Below are 17,357 nucleotides of genomic sequence, written 5' to 3' on the forward strand. Positions count from 1 at the left end.
CTGCACCAAAAAAGGCGAAGACCATTCCTTCGGCCGTAAAGGTTATGGTGACTGTCTTTTTGGGATTTGCAAGGGATAATCCTCATCGACTATCTGGAAAAGGGTAATGCTATTACAGGTGAATATTATTCATTGTTATTGGACCATTTGAAAACCGAGCGCCAAGAAAAATGCCAGCAATTGGACCGTAAAAAAGCCCTTTTCCATCACAAAAATCCACCAGCACACTCCTCAGCAGTTGTGGTCACAAAATTAATGGAAATAGGAGAGGAGGAGGAGATTATGTCTAATGTGCCGTCGACAACGAGGTCATTAGAGACGGAGCACAAGCTCGGATTAGGGAAGGATGGGGAAGGAAATCGGCCGTGCCCTTTCTAAGGAACCATCCCAGCATTTGCCTGAAGCGATTTAGGGAAATCACGGAAAACCTAAATCAGGACGGCCGTACGCAGGATTGAACCGTCGTCCTCCCGAATGCGAGTCCAGTGTGCTAACCACTGCGCCACCTCACTTAGTAAATCCAACTCGTTTCACATCCCCCTATTCTCCAGACTTGGTTCCCTCTGACTGTTATTTGTTCCCCAATTCGAAGAAATGACTGGCGGGACAAAGATTTTATTCAAATGAGGAAGTGATTGTAGCAACTAATCGCTATTTTGCAGACTTTGACAATTCCTATTATTCGGAAGGGATCAACAAATTAGAACAGCGTCGGACGAAGTGTATAAGTCTAAACGGAGACTACCATATTTACTCGAAACTAAGCCACACTTTTTTCCGGTTTTTATAATCCAAAAAACCACCTGTGGCTTAGAATCGAGTGCAAAGTAAGCGGAAGTTCTGAAAAATGTTGGTAGGTGCCGCCACAATTAACTTATGCCGTCAAATATATGCAGCGCTACATAGGCATGCTTTGCAGGCACAAAGACAAATACTGGCGCCAAAACCTCTGTGTCAGTAAATAAATTAAAAGAAAAGGTAGAAGAATGTAAACATTATGCCGTGTATTCTTTAGTGTTTGCTGCTATATCATTTAAATCCTATCTGCCTAATATACTACGAAACTAGAGTGAGACAATAGCAGAAGAATATACATATCATATCATGTTTATATTCGTATTATTCTTATGCTGAATAGTGATACAGTCAGAAATGAAGCACGGCAACTGAATAGATTTTTAAATCTTAGGTGGCTCTAATTTCTGTGCAGAATGTAATGTACTAAAGAGGTGTCTGTAAAGATTTTCAAACGGAGAAAATTTTTCGCTAAACTCTGGTTCAGAACATCTTCTATCATACACAGTCTATTATTTGGTTCTTGTTGATCATTATCAAAGAAAGCAGCCGTGCAAGTAACAACAAATAGCAGTCTCTTGCCATTGTTTCACTTATGAGACAATTCCTCTCCTTTTTTTATTGTAAGCCGCGATAGTGCGCACAAAAGCAAGCCATGCCGCGAGCGGTGACAGGTCGTAAACACTCATTATCAGAATGCGACAAACAGTGCATGACACAGTACAATAATGCATTTTCAGCTTAAAGTGGTGTAAACACCGGTAACAAAGAGAATGGCACTTATCAATTCAAAGCAAAATAAGCAATCGATTCAAACTAGACGAAACACGTGAAAAAGGAACGGTACTCGTATAAATACGGACGGAGCGCCCTACACATAGCAGTGGCTACTCGGTAAAGCTTAACTGCTAAGCTTACGACTCGAACCAAACTTCTGTAGCTGTATCTTCATCCATGCGACCTAAATTGTGTCTCACGTAACAATGGACCTACTTTGTTTCGATTTGGAGGTGCGGCCTAAAACTTTTCTTTCACCTCGATTTCGAGTATCAATTTTCATGTGCGGCTTAGATTAGAGTGCTGTTTAGATTCGAGTAAATACGGTATGTCAAAAAATAAAAACGGTTTACCCCAAAGACGTAAGTAGTTTTTATTTTTGGGCGGACTTTTCAGATGCCCCTCTTATGTTGGTCGGTTTTATGGAGGATAAGGGACAAACCTACCTCTCATCCAGAAAACGTGCCTCAAAAGGATAGTGTCACTCGAGCGACTCGCAGCTCATCTCGGCCACAGAGGGAGGAAGATGTGACTGCGGCAACGAGCAGTAGCACTTACTTGTCCTCGGGCTCGGTGTCGCAGAGTACGGAGCCGCCGAGGTCGCCGACACAAGGCGCGCGCAAGTCCTGGTCGAAGGTGCACATGCGGTGCTCCTGGGCCGAGCTCAGGCACACTCGCCAGTTGCCCATCCACATGTCGGTCGAGCGCACCACCTTGCTGTCCTCCCCCAGGCTGCTGCCGTACCCCAGGCCCGACACGTTGCAGTACGGTGTGAAATACATTGGCAGCCTGCAGAGGGGCACAGTTTTATAATCACAAGAAGGCAGAGTCACAAGCAAAACTGATTAAAATTATTTTGGAAATTAGTAAGCTACTACAAACACAGAGAAAAAAATTTAAAACAGTACTATGGCCCTGAAAAAACACACACGTTTTTAAAAGATTTTTCTAAAATTAAAAGATTTTGTTTTCTGCAGTTTTAAATTTGTCCAGATGTTTTGGTTTATGTTTTTATTAGACGGAACAACAGAAGCTGCTTACTACTTCTGTTATTCTGCAGCTTCTCTTTGGGTATTGTTACTATCAATACTCTTCAATCTGTTTTTGAATTATAATGTTTTGCATTATAATCTTTCCATGTTTATTGTTTTTAAATGTAGATACAGCATTTTCAACTACAGTGTTAGAGTAAGTCAATAAAAAACAAACTAGTATTTTTCTTCAAATGTCAATGGAATTGTTTGTGGCAGCTGATGAGCAACTGAAATCAAAAACGAAATCTCCAAGAAGCTTGATATTACCTTCTGTGCATTATACAGGGTGTTACAAAAAGGTACGGCCAAACTTTCAGGGAACATTCCTCACACACAAAGAAAGAAAATATGTTATGTGGACATGTGTCCAGAAACGCTTACTTTCCATGTTAGAGCTCATTTTATTACTTCTCTTCAAATCACATTAATCACGGAATGGAAACACACAGCAACAGAACATACCAGCGTGACTTCAAACACTTTGTTACAGGAAATGTTCAAAATGTCCTCCGTTAGCGAGGATACGTGCATCCACCCTCCGTCGCACGGAATCCCTGATGCACTGATGCAACCCTGGAGAATGTCGTATTGTATCACAGCCGTCCACGATACGAGCACAAAGAGTCTCTACATTTGGTACCGGGGTTGCGTAGACAAGAGCTTTCGAATGCCGCCATAAATGAAAGTCAAGAGGGTTGAGGTCAGGAGAGTGTGGAGGCCACAGAATTGGTCCGCCTATACCAATCCGTCGGTCGCCGAATCTGTTGTCGAGAAGCGTACGAACACTTGGACTGAAATGTGCAGGAGTTCCATCGTGCATGAACCACATGTTGTGTCGTACTTGTAAAGGCACATGTTCTAGCAGCACAGGTAGAGTATCCCGTATGAAATCGTGATAACGTGCTCCATTGAGCGTAGGAGGAAGAACATGGGGCCCAATCGAGACATCACCAACAATGCCTGCCCAAACGTTCACAGAAAATCTGTGTCGATGACGTGATTGCACAATTGCGTGCGGGTTCTCGTCAGCCCACACGTGTCGATTGTCAAAATTTACAATTTGATCATGTCGGAATGAAGCCTCATCCGTAAAGAGAACTTTTGCACTGAAATGAGGATTGACACATTGTCAGATGAACCATTCGCAGAAGTGTACCCGTGGAGGCCAATCAGCTGCTGATAGTGCCTGCACATGCTGTGCACGGTACGGAAACAACTGCTTCTCCCGTAGCACTCTCCATACAGTGACATGGTCAACGTTACCTTGTACAGCAGCAACTTCTCTGACGCTGACATTAGGGTTATCGTCAACTGCACGAAGAATTGCCTCGTCTGTTGCAGGTGTCCTTGTCGTTCTAGGTCTTCCCCAGTCGCGAGTCATAGGCTGGAATGTTCCATGCTCCCTAAGACGCCGACCAATTGCTTCGAACGTCTTCCTGTCAGGACACCTTCGTTCTGTAAATCTGTCTCGATACAAACGTACCGCGCCACGGCTATTGCCCTGTGCTAATACACTGGACTCGCATTCACGAAGATGACGGTTCAATCCCGTCTCCGGCCATCCGGATTTAGGTTTTCCGTGATTTCCCTAAATCGCTTCAGGCAAATGCCGGGATGGTTCCTTTGAAAGGGCACGGCCGATTTCCTTCCCCATCCTTCTCTCACCTGAGTTTGTGCTCCGTCTCTAATGACCTCGTCGTCGACGGTACGTTAAACACTAATCTCCTCCTCCTCCCGTGCTAATCCATACATCAAATGGGCATCTGCCAACTCCGCATTTGTAAACATTGCACTGACTGCAAAACCACGTTCGTGATGAACACTAACCTGTTGATGCTACGTACTGATGTGCTTGATTCTAGTACTGTAGAGCAATGAGTCGCATGTCAAAACAAGCACCGAAGTCAACATTACCTTCCTTCAATTGGGCCAACTGGCGGTGAATCGAGGAAGTACAGTACATACTGACGAAACTAAAATGAGCTCTAACATGGAAAGTAAGCGTTTCCGGACACATGTCCACATAACATCTTTTCTTTATTTGTGTGTGAGGAATGTTTCCTGAAAGTTTGGCCATACCTTTTTGTAACACCCTGTATATGATGATTCAAAACACACACACACACACACACCACTGTCCCCAGGCACTGGAGCCCGACTGAATCTGCATCCAATGTGGGTAACAAGTGGAGCTGGAGAGCTAGCAGAGTAGGGGTGGGGAGATGCTGTGCAGTCTGTGGGCGCACGCAACTCCCCAGCGCTACCCACCTATCCCTTCCCACCCCATCCCACCTCTTACTCAACCCAACCACCCACCCCAGCAGACTGCTGCCCATATCAGATGCATACACAGTCAGGCTCCGACACCCGGAAATAGTGGCCACGTGGGAGCTGCATTTGTGTGTATTTCGGAAGAAGGGCTCTGTCTGAAAGCTCGAGGGGGGTAGGACGTCAAACGGGCCGACTTGGAGCGGGAGAGGCACCACGGGACATTTTATTTTCTACTGTCCGTGCTTTTACAAATAAATTCGTAAAACTTTGTCAGCGTGACCAGGAAGGATTCAGGATTCACACTCATAGCAGTGGAAGTGCAAAAACATAACAAAATAATTTTTTTTTTAGATATGAAATTTCATCATTTTTTTACTTACTGTTGGCTGCATTTGTTGCTATAGGTACATTTTTCTTCACAAGTAAGAGAGATTCTTGGATGAATTTTGCACAGCATACAAACCATACTTACAGGTGTATGAGAGACTAGAATTTTCCAACTCTATTAAAAACTGTGGTAAAAATTGAGGTAATTAACTACAAAATTTGATTTTTTTCTAAACATAAAGTTTAAAACGCAACAGCTCATTAATTTTTTCATAAATTAAATAGATTATAGAGTTTCAGACACCTGTAAGTACGGTTTGTGTGCTGTGAAAAAATTCATCAAACAGTCTCTCTTACTCATGAAGAAAAGTGTACCGATAGCAATAAATGCAGTCAATAGTAAGTGAAAAAGTCATGAAATTTCACATGTAAAAAAAAATTATTTTGTTACGTTTTTCAACTTCCGCTGCTACGAGTGTGAATCCTGAATCCTTCCTGGTCATGCTGACAAAGTTTTATGGATTTACTTGTAAAAGTATAGACAGTAGAAATTAAAATGTCCTATGGTGCCTCTCCTGCTCCAAGTCAGCTCGTTTGATGTCCTACCCCCCTTAAGTATTTTCACGGTCTTTTCAATGTGCCTGTCTGCAATGTAACACCTCAATTTGCTGAGTGACAATCCTTCCCATATGGCTACAATTCAAATTAGAGATTTTAAAGAAATTCCTGAGGGTAGTAAATCTGAGACTGAGAGGAAACTTCTCAGCATGTACAAACATGCAATTGAAGAGTCTGTATTACTCATTGGTTCAAACAAATCATGTCTCAGAATGCTGACACATCAGAACCTTTAGTGCTGGGAAGAGCTGACGAGCTTGAAAAACAAATGGCTACTCAATTTTTACAAATGAAAATTGGGTGGAACATGTTGAGAAATGGTATGGAATAATGTTGGACGATTGTTTACCATTGAGCTAACCAAGAATTACCAACACTGACTACAAACTGGTTGCAGTCTATGCTGCTTTCAATTTTCTAACAATGTGACATGAAAGATGCTTTCCAACACTGGTGAAACTGACATTTTACTGCTGCATATCCAATAAAACTATGTTTTAAGGAACAATCATGTTCAGAGGGGAAAATCTAGGAACAGTTTAAAACAGCAGTATTTTAAGAATGCAAGAAGATTACTAGTTTGAGTATATGGCGAAGAGAAAAGCATGGATGATGGCCACTATGTTCACTGACTGGATTCTCAATTTAAACAAGCAATAATTGATTCCACCCCCTTAAAACAATAATATACAATATACAGACTTTAGGTATATGATATGTACCTAGAAGAGTAAATTTTAGTATTGTATTGTATTGTACTCTAACAAAATATGATAAGATTAAAACTACAGTAGTTTTCTTTTCTTTATTCTTTTCTTTTTGCTTCTTTTGGAACAAAGTTCTTTGACGTAACATATTTTGGCCTCTTCAGTTTTGTTGTTATTTCTGTAGATCCATTTGTGTGTGTGTGTGTGTGTGTGTGTGTGTGTGTGTGTGTGTGTGTGTGCGTGCGCGCGCGCGTGTGTGTGCGTGCGTGTCAATACAAAAATGTGTAATGATTTGACACAATATTAGCTACATAATTTATATTCAGATACAGAGATACAAGGAAACGTAATTCAGACATTTTCCAGTGATAAAATGAACACTGTTTTGGTCATTACAAGTTCAAAGAAACTTCCTTATGAATTGTACAACATAGAAAAATATTATTAATCTTGTACAAATAAAATGGAAAAACAAATTAAAACTCAAACAGCAAAATTAGAGAATGTTGGGGAAAAGCCTCTTGTCTGTTCCTGAGGGTAGTAAGTCTGAACCTGAGACAAAACTTCTCAGCATGTACAAACATGCAATTGAAGAGCCTGTATCGCTCATTGGTTCAAACAGGTCATATCTCCAAATGCTCTGATATTAGAACCTAGGTGCTGCGAAGAGCTGATAAACTTTAAAAACAAATGGCTACTCAATTTTTACCAATGCAGGTTGGGTGGAACATATTGAGAAATGGTATGGAATTGTGTTGGAAGACTGAAGAATAACTAGTTTTTTTCCATACAAAAAATTCCTTTAGCTTACTTTTCAATAATTTTTTATTACGTAGCAGGGATAAATGTTATTTGTAAATGTGATTCAGATTTTGATGCTATTGAATTTCCTGAGTCTTTGTGCAAGACACAAATTTTTCAGGTCACAGTGTATATCACTTCCTTTTCTATTATGTTTAATTTGTTCCACAGTGAGTAGGATTGTGAATTATCAGTCACACAGGGTGTCTGTGTCTGTGTGTGTGTGTGTGTGTGTGTGAGAGAGAGAGAGAGAGAGAGAGAGAGAGAGAGAGAGAGAGAGAGAGAGAGGGGGGGGGGGGATATAGGTGAAAGGGAGGAGGAAAATTAGCAACCTTCCAGTAACATTTAAAACTTTTCAGTAAAAATATGGAGAAATAGAACCCAAAATCCTTTATAATCCATACTAATATTATAAATACAAAAGTAACTGTCTGTTATGCTTTCATGACTAAACTGTCTTGTGACAGCCAGAGCGAGAGCACCAGCAGCAGCGAGTACTGTTTGTATAAAGCGTTTATTATGCATTTTGTTTACGACCTTCCACTAAGGAAGGGATTCTATTTGTGTTTATCTGCTCTGCATAGTAACTAACAGTTCTTGATAAAACTTTACGTAGTTTTCGTGTTAGATTTCTCAGTGTTTTCTTGATCGTTTAGAACAGAAAGCGCCCTAAAACCGTCTTTTGTTTGTTTCGCGGCCGTTAGCCACTAGTCACTTGAATCAGCAGTTGTCTTGTGACAGCCAGAGCGAGAGCACCAGCAGCAGCGAGTACTGTTTGTATAAAGCGTTTTTGTACTTATTTGCTGCGCTTAGCTTTTAAATAGTTTTTCTGGGAAAACCTAGCGTAGTTTTCGCGTCTCGTATTTCAGTGAGTGTTTCTTGATTATCAGAGTAGCTCATCAGAAGATTATCTTGGGAATTTGTCACCGTATAGAGTAGGGTAAACATAGTCATGTGTAGGGACTGTGGTTGTTGTGAGCGGACGCAAGAAGAATTGGCCACTCTTCGGGGGCAGGTGGAGGCTTTGTCTGTTAGGCTCATCGAGCTCGAGGCGCAGGCGTCGGCTCGTAGTGGCGTTGGGGCAACTGTGGTGAGACCTATGCCTACTTCGGTGGCCTTAGAATCACATGGAACCCCTGATGTCGCTGCGTCTTCCGGCAGTGAGCATCTTACCGGTCAGCCATCACTCCAGGGTGAATGGCGGACAGTGGTGGGCTCGCGCGTGCCTGGCCGAAAGGCGAAGGTGGGATCTGGCCGCGTGGCGGCTGCCTTACCCCTTTCCAACAGGTACGGGGTGCTTCCTAGTGGTGATGACATCGTTTCCGAGCCACCACAGGATGCCTCGCCTGTTGGGCCAGTGGCCGATTCTCCGGCAAGGTCCCGACAGTCACAGAGGGCAGGCCTATTAGTTATAGGGAGCTCCAACGTTAGGCAGGTTATGGAGCCCCTCAGGAAAATAGCGGGTAGGTCGGGGAAGAATGCCAGTGTGCACTCGGTGTGCTTGCCGGGGGGTCTCGTCCGTAATGTGGAGGAGGCCCTTCCGGCAGCTATTGAACGCACTGGGTGTGACCGGCTGCAGATAGTAGCACATGTCGGAACGAATGACGCCTGCCGCTTGGGTTCTGAGGCCATCCTTGGTTCCTTCCGGCGGCTGGCTGATTTGGTGAAGACAACCAGCATCGCACGCGGAGTGCAAGCTGAGCTTAATATCTGCAGCATAGTGCCCAGAGTCGATCGCGGTCCTCTGGTTTGGAGCCGTGTGGAGGGTCTAAACCAGAGGCTCAGACGACTCTGCGACTATAATGGTTGCAAATTCATCGACCTCCGTTATTGGCTGGAGAACTGTAGGGCCCCCTAGACAGGTCAGGCGTGCACTACACACCGGAAGCAAGCAGCTACTAGGGTAGCAGAGTACGTGTGGCGTGCACACGGGGGTTTTTTAGGTTAGAGGGACCCCCCCTTGGGCGAAACGATAAAATACCTGACGGCTTACCAGAGAGGACATTATCATCGTTGATAAAGAACGTCCGTCCTCAGAGACCAAAAACAGGAAAAGTCAACGTAATATTGGTAAACTGCAGGAGTATCCAGGGCAAGGTTCCTGAATTAGTATCTCTTATTGAAGGAAATAGTGCGCATATAGTATTAGGAACGGAAAGTTGGTTAAAACCGGAAGTGAACAGTAACGAAATCCTAGACACAGAATGGAATATATACTGCAAGGATAGGATAAACGCCAATGGTGGAGGAGTATTTATAGCAGTAAAGAATTCAATAATATCCAGTGAAGTTATTAGCGAATGCGAATGTGAAATAATCTGGGTTAAGTTAAGTATCAAAGGTGGGTCAGATATGATAGTCTGATGCTTCTATAGACCACCTGCATCAGCAACCGTAGTAGTTGAGCGCCTCAGAGAGAACCTGCAGAACGTCGTGAAGAAGTTTCGTGATCATACTATTGTAATAGGGGGAGACTTCAATCTACCAGGTATAGAATGGGATAGTCACACAATCAGAACTGGAGCCAGGGACAGAGACTCTTATGACATTATCCTGACTGCCTTGTCCGAGAATTACTTCGAGCAGATAGTTAGAGAACCAACTCGTGAAGCTAACGTCTTAGACCTCATAGCAACAAATAGACCGGAACTTTTCGACTCCGTGAATGTAGAAGAGGGTATCAGTGATCATAAGTCAGTGGTTGCATCAATGACTACAAGTGTAATAAGAAATGCCAAGAAAGGAAGGAAAATATATTTGCTTAACAAGAGTGATAGGGCACAAATCGCAGAATATCTGAGTGACCACCATCAAACGTTCATTTCTGAGGAAGAGGATGTGGAACAAAAATGGAAAAAATTCAGAAACATCGTCCAGTACGCCTTAGATAAGTTCGTACCGACTAAGGTCCAAAGCGAGGGGAAAGATCCACCGTGGTATAACAATCATGTACGAAAGGTACTACGGAAACAAAGAAAGCTTCATCATAGGTTTAAGAGTAGTCGAATCATAGCTGATAAGGAAAAGCTGAACGAAGCGAAGAAGAGCGTAAAGAGAGCAATGAGAGAAGCATTCAACGAATTCGAACATAAAACATTGGCAAACAATCTAAACAAGAACCCTAAAAAGTTTTGGTCATATGTAAAATCGGTAAGCGGATCTAAATCCCCTATTCGGTCACTCGTTGACCACGATGGCACCGAAACAGAGGACGACCGAAGAAAGGCAGAAATACTGAATTCAGTGTTCCGAAACTGTTTCACTGCGGAAAATCGTAACACGGTCCCTGACTTCAGCCGTCGCACGGACGCCAAAATGGAAAATATTGAAATAAACGATATCGGAATTGAAAAACAACTGCTATCACTTAGTAGCGGAAAAGCATCCGGACCAGACGAGATACCCTTAAGATTCTACAGTGATTATGCTAAAGAACTTGCCCCCTTTCTATCAGCAATTTATCGTAGATCGCTGGAAGAACGTAAAGTACCTAGCGACTGGAAGAAAGCGCAGGTAGTTCCCATTTTCAAGAAGGGTCATAAATCAGATGCGAATAATTATAGGCCTATTTCGCTTACGTCAATCTGTTGTAGAATAATGGAACATGTTTTGTGTTCTCGTATTATGACGTTCTTAGATAATACAAATCTCCTTCATCATAACCAACATGGATTCCGCAAACAGAGATCATGTGAAACTCAGCTCGCCCTATTTGCCCAAGAAATTCACAGTGCCGTAGACACTGGCGAGCAGATTGATGCCGTATTCCTGGACTTCAGGAAGGAATTTGATACGGTTCCGCACTTACGTTTAGTGAAAAAAATACGAGCTTACGGAATATCGGACCAGGTTTGTGATTGGATTCAGGATTTCCTAGAAGAAAGAACACAACATGTCATTCTTAACGGTTCAAAATCTGCAGATGTAGAGGTAATTTCGGGAGTACCGCAGGGAAGCGTGATAGGACCTTTATTGTTTACAATATACATAAATGACTTAGTTGACAACATCGGTAGCTCCGTGAGGCTATTTGCAGATGACACGGTTGTCTACAAGAAAGTAGCAACATCAGAAGACTCGTACGTACTCCAGGAGGACCTGCAGAGGATTAATGCATGGTGCGACAGCTGGCAGCTTTCCCTAAACGTAGATAAATGTAATATAATGCGCATACATAGGGGCAGAAATCCATTCCAGTACGATTATACCATAGGTGGTAAATCATTGGAAGCGGTAACGACCGTAAAATACTTAGGAGTTACTATCCGGAGCGATCTGAAGTGGAATGATCACATAAAACAAATAGTGGGAAAAGCAGGCGCCAGGTTGAGATTCATAGGAAGAATTCTAAGAAAATGTGACTCATCGACGAAAGAAGTAGCTTACAAAACGCTTGTTCGTCCGATTCTTGAGTATTGCTCATCAGTATGGGACCCTTACCAGGTTGGATTAATAGAAGAGATAGACATGATCCAGCGAAAAGCAGCGCGATTCGTTATGGGGACATTTAGTCAGCGCGAGAGCGTTACGGAGATGCTGAACAAGCTCCAGTGGCGGACACTTCAAGAAAGGCGTTACGCAATACGGAGAGGTTTATTATCGAAATTACGAGAGAGCACATTCCGGGAAGAGATGGGCAACATATTACTACCGCCCACATATATCTCGCGTAATGATCACAACGAAAAGATCCGAGAAATTAGAGCAAATACGGAGACTTACAAGCAGTCGTTCTTCCCACGCACAATTCGTGAATGGAACAGGGAAGGGGGGATCAGATAGTGGTACAATAAGTACCCTCCGCCACACACCGTAAGGTGGCTCGCGGAGTATAGATGTAGATGTAGATGTAGATGTAGAACTGCTGCACTGATTGTAATAAAATCTGGTGTGGAGATAGCTTGAATGCTGCGGAAGAACAAATGCTATTTTAAAAAGTGTGTAGTACTACATATTTATTTATTTATTTGAGAAATATAATTTGAAATATGGAACAATAATTACTCTTCCATGGAGAAGAAATAGAAGAAATAAAAACCTTGAGGTTTGCCGATGACATTGTAATTCTGTCAGAGACAGCAAAGGACTTGGAAGAGCAGTTGAACGGAATGGATAGCGTCTTGAAAGGAGGATATAAGATGAACATCAACAAAAGCAAAACGAGGATAATGGAATGTAGTCGAACTAAGTCGGGAGATGCTGAAGGTATTAGATTAGGAAATGAGACACTTAAAGTAGTAAAGGAGTTTTGCTATTTGGGGAGCAAAATAACTGATGATGGTTGAAGTAGAGAGGATATAAAATGTAGACTGGCATAGCAAGAAAAGCGTTTCTGAAGAAGAGAAATTTGTTAACATCGAGTATAGATTTAAGTGTCAGGAAGTCTTTTCTGAAAGTATTTGTATGGAGAGTAGCTATGCATGGAAGTGAAACGTGGACGATAAATAGTTTAGACAATAAGAGAATAGAAGCTTTCGAAATGTGGTGCTACAGAAGAATGCTGAAGATTAGATGGGTAGATCACATAACTAATGAGAAGGTATTGAATAGAATTGGGGAGAAGAGGAGCTTGTGGCACAACTTGACTAGAAGAAGGGATTGATTGGTAGGACACGTTCTGAGGCATCAAGGGATCACCAATTTAGCATTAGAGGGCAGCGTGGAGGGTAAAAATCATAGAGGGAGACCAAGAGATGAATACACCAAGCAATTCAGAAGGATGTAGGTTGCAGTAGGTACTGGGAGATGAAGAAGGTCGCACAGGATAGAGTAGCATGGAGAGCTGTATCAAACCAGTCTCAGGACTGAAGACCACAACAACAACAACAACAGCAATTACTCTTCAAAATAGCTACTTACTCTTTGACTTTTGAACTTTTATCATATTTACGAAAATGTTTTTATTGTTTGATATGTTCCACATAATGCAACAAATACAATGTTTATACAATTCTCTGTGTGTTTAATCCATATTTTCAAACTAATATCAGTCCCAAACCCATCACATTTTAGTCCTGAGTTTCATGCATCTCTTGTAACTTCTTTATTGTATTTAAATTTGCATGGACAGCTTGTCGTCATGTGGTTAGCACTGCTGTTACACGATCATGAGTTCTTGGATCAATTCCCACCCGGGTTGCTTTACTTTCCTGCTCAAGTCTGGCCTGTGTGCATTGTTGGTTGTTGGTTGGTTGGTTTGGTGAAGGAGACCAGACAGCGTGGTCATCGGTCTCATCGGATTAGGGAAGGATTGGGAAGGAAGGCGGCCGTGCCCTTTCAGAGGAACCATCCCGGCATTTGACTGGAGTGATTTAGGGAAATCATGGAAAACCTAAATCAGGATGGCCGGACGCGGGACTGAACCGTCGTCCTCCTGAATGCGAGTCTAGTGTCTAACCACTGCACCACCCCGCTCGGTGTGTGCATTGTCCTCACCATTATTTTACCATCATCGACATGTAAGCCACCAAAGTGGTGTCAAGTAACAAGACTTGCATCAAGCTCTTAAACATCACAGCTGGGTTCTCTTGGCCAATAAAGCCATACACGTTTCACTTCAGTGATATGTGAGTGCAGTCATAGATAACAGCTAGAATACAATGCTTATACATCCTCAATGTGTTTAATCCATGCCAATCCATACTCCCACACTAATATCATGAATGTGAAAGTAGCTGTTACATTTTTACGACTAAATAGGTGAACCGATATCATGGAATTTTGTGTGAGATATTTCAGACCTGAGAAGAACCATAGACTACTTCAGAAAATTGAATCTTTTTGAGTTCACATTTTTAATCATGGTATTTGTGAATGGCATGCAGACAATGCTGGTGCAATCGTTGGCGACTCTAAAGTGTCTATAGACTATTCCGTGACCGTGTTGGTCAGTTTGGCGGATTAAAGGAACCAGACTGCTACGGTCATCGGTCCCTTTCTCCAAAACTTAAAAACACCCACACAGAATAAAAGCGAACAAGGAAAAGATGACAGGCGACACAGGACAAGAGAAACTTAGACAAAGACCAGACAAAACTAACTAAAATCACACAGTGTGTGACGGTGGTTGGCCGACCATAGAGAAAAAAAAGGAAAAGCCAACCACCAAGAAACACAGTAAAAACTCAATCTAAAATCGTAGACCAAAGGCCAGACTCAACATAAAAAAACATAACACTCAGATTAAGTGATAAAAACCCCCTGCCCGAATAAAAGGCAAAACTAAGCCTGACATGGCAGTGTCATTTGTTAAAGGGGCAGGGGGGGTGTCAGGCAGTGCGAACGACTTCCCGAGCACAGCTAAAAGTGGACACTCCAACAAAATGTGGACCACCATCAAAACGGATCCGCAGCGACATAAAGGTGGGTCCTCACGTCGCAATAAGTGGCCGTGCGTTATCCGCATATGCCCGATGCGCAACCGGCAGAGGACAACAGACTCCTCGCGAGAGACCCGCAAGGAGCAGCACCACACACCGGTATCCTCCTCGATGGCCCGAAGTTTGTTTGGTGAAAGCAGGGCATGCCATTCAGTGTCCCAAAGTTCGGAAACTTTGTGGCGCAAGACAGCTCGCAAATCAGTCTCCGGGAGGCCAATGTCCAAAGTCGGTTCACTGGTGGCCTGTTTGGCCAGGCGGTCAACACGTTCATTGCCCGGGATGCCCACACGACCAGCGGTCCACACAGAGACCACAGAGCGGCCGCAATGGGCAGAGTACGGAGGGACTCCTGGACAGCCATCACCAGACGAGAGCGAGGGAAGCACTGGTGGACAGCTCGTAAACTGCTCAGGGAGTCGCTACAGATAACGAAGGACTCACCTGAGCAGGAGCGGATATACTCTAGGGCACGAAAGATGGCGACTAGCTCAGCAGTGAAAACGCTGCAGCCAGCCGGCAAGGAATGTCATTCGTTGTGGTCCCCTAGCGTTAGAGCATAACCGACACGACCGGCAACCGTCGAACCGTCAGTATAAACAACGCCAGAGTCCCAATACGTGGCAAGGATCGATAGAAAGCGGCGGCAGAAGGCCTTCGGAGGGACCGAGTCCTTCGGTCCGTGTGCCAATCCGAACCGAAGGCAAGGGCGGGGCACGCACTACGGGGGTGCATGCAGAGGGGCCCAGAAAGGAGGTGGAAGAGGGCAAACCTCAAGCCCTGAGAGAAGCTCTCCGACTCGGACCGCGATCGGACAACCCGACCGGGGCCGACGTTCTGGTAGATGGACGACCGACTGTGGGAACAGAAGACGATAATTTGGATGCCCGGGCAAGCTAAAAATGTGGGCAGCATAAGTGGCCAGTAAACGGTGCCACCGTAACTGCAGTGGAGGGACACCTGCCTCCACAAGTAAACTGTTCACAGGGCTGGTCTGGAAAGCACCAGTGGCGAGGTGTATCCCGCTCTGAAGGACTGGGTCCAGCACCCGCAATGCAGATGGGGATGCCGATCCGTAAGCCAGGCTCCCATAATCCAGACGCGACTGGATTAATGCCCGGTAGAGCCGTAAGAGGGAAGATCGGTCGGCACCCCAGCCGGTGTGGCTCGAGCGTAGCAGAGCATTTAGATGCCGCCAACACATCTGTTTAAGCTGCCGAACATGAGGCAGCCGAGTCAACCGGGCATAAAAATCCACACCCAAAAACCTACGTGTCTCCACCACAGCAAGAAGTTCGCCGTCGAGATAAAGCTGCGGCTCCGGGTGAACAGTGCATCGCTGGCAGAAATGCATAACGCAGGTCTCGGCAGCCGAAAACTGGAAGCCGTCGCTACAGCCCAGGACCGTGCCTTGTGGATAGCGCCCTGCAGCTGACACTCAGCAGCGGCAATGACAATGGAGCTATATTAGAGGCAGAAGTCGTCAGCATACAAGGAATCGGAGACAGACGTTCCCACCGCTGCAGCGAGCCTGTTAATTGCAATTAAAAACAGGCAGACACTTAAGACTGATCCCTGTGGTACCCTGTTCTCCTGAACTTGGGAGGAACTACGGGAGGCCGCGACTTGCACGCGGAAGGTACGATGCGACAGAAAATTGCGTACGAAAATCGGCAGCGGACCCCGAAGACCCCAATCGTGAAGTGTAGAGAGGATGTGATGGCGCCATGTCGTATCGTACACCTTCCGCATGTCAAAAAAGACAGCGACGAGGTGCTGATGGTGGGCAAAGGCCGTACAGATGGCGGACTCCGGGTCCACCAGATTGTCGGCACCAGAGCGGCCTTTACGGAACCCACCCCGAGACGGAGCCAGGAGGCCCCGAGACTCTAGTACCCAACTCAATCGCTGGCTCACCATCTGTTCGAGCAACTTGCAAAGAACGTTGGCGAGGCTAATGGGGCGGTAGCTGTCCAACTCCAAAGGGTTCTTGCCAGGTTTCAAAACAGGGAGGACAATGCTTTCCCGCCATTGCGACGGAAACTCACCCTCGACCCAGAGACGGTTGTAAAGGTTGAGGAGGTGTCGCTTGCAGTCCACTGAAAGACAGCGACGACAGTGGATGTGGTCTGGCCCGGGAGCGGTATCAGGGCAAGCGGCTAGGCCACTGTGAAATTCCCACTCACTGAATGGAACATTGTACGATTCTGGATGGTGGGTGCGAAACGAAAGGCTCCGATGTTCCATCCACTCTTTAATGGAGCGGAAGGCCAGTGGGTAATTCGCAGAAGCGGAACTCAGAGCAAAATGCTCTGCCAAGCGGTTGTCAATTACGTCGGAGTCAGTACAAACTGCTCCAATCAGTGAGAGCGCAGGGACGCTGACAGGGGTCCGATAACCATAGAGGCGTTGGATCTCGGCCCAGACCTGCGATGGAGAGACATGGAGGCCAATGGTGGACACATACCGCTTCCAGCACTCCTGCTTGCTTTGGTGGATAAGGCGGCGGGCCGGCGCACGCAGCCGTTTGAAGATGATGAGGTGTTCAATGCAGGGATGTCGCTTGTGACGCTGTAGCGCCCGCCGGCGATCTTTAATCGCTGCAGTGGTCTCAGGCGACCACCAAGGCACAGTCTGCCGCCGAGGGGACC

The 17,357-nt window shown here is 44.8% G+C and overlaps 1 protein-coding gene across 1 annotated transcript in view; it reads right to left on the reverse strand.

The window, feature by feature from the left end:
• Positions 1 to 17,357, reverse strand: part of LOC124553495 (coagulation factor IX-like) — a 114,159-nt gene that overhangs the window by 14,549 nt on the left and 82,253 nt on the right. Inside the window, exon 4 of the mRNA XM_047127349.1 lies at positions 2,131 to 2,361. Coding sequence (XP_046983305.1) covers positions 2,131 to 2,361 — 231 coding nt within the window. The remainder of the gene's footprint in view (positions 1 to 2,130; positions 2,362 to 17,357) is intronic.

Source organism: Schistocerca americana, chromosome 11, assembly GCF_021461395.2.
Source record: "Schistocerca americana isolate TAMUIC-IGC-003095 chromosome 11, iqSchAmer2.1, whole genome shotgun sequence".
Lineage (NCBI taxonomy): Eukaryota > Metazoa > Arthropoda > Insecta > Orthoptera > Acrididae > Schistocerca > Schistocerca americana.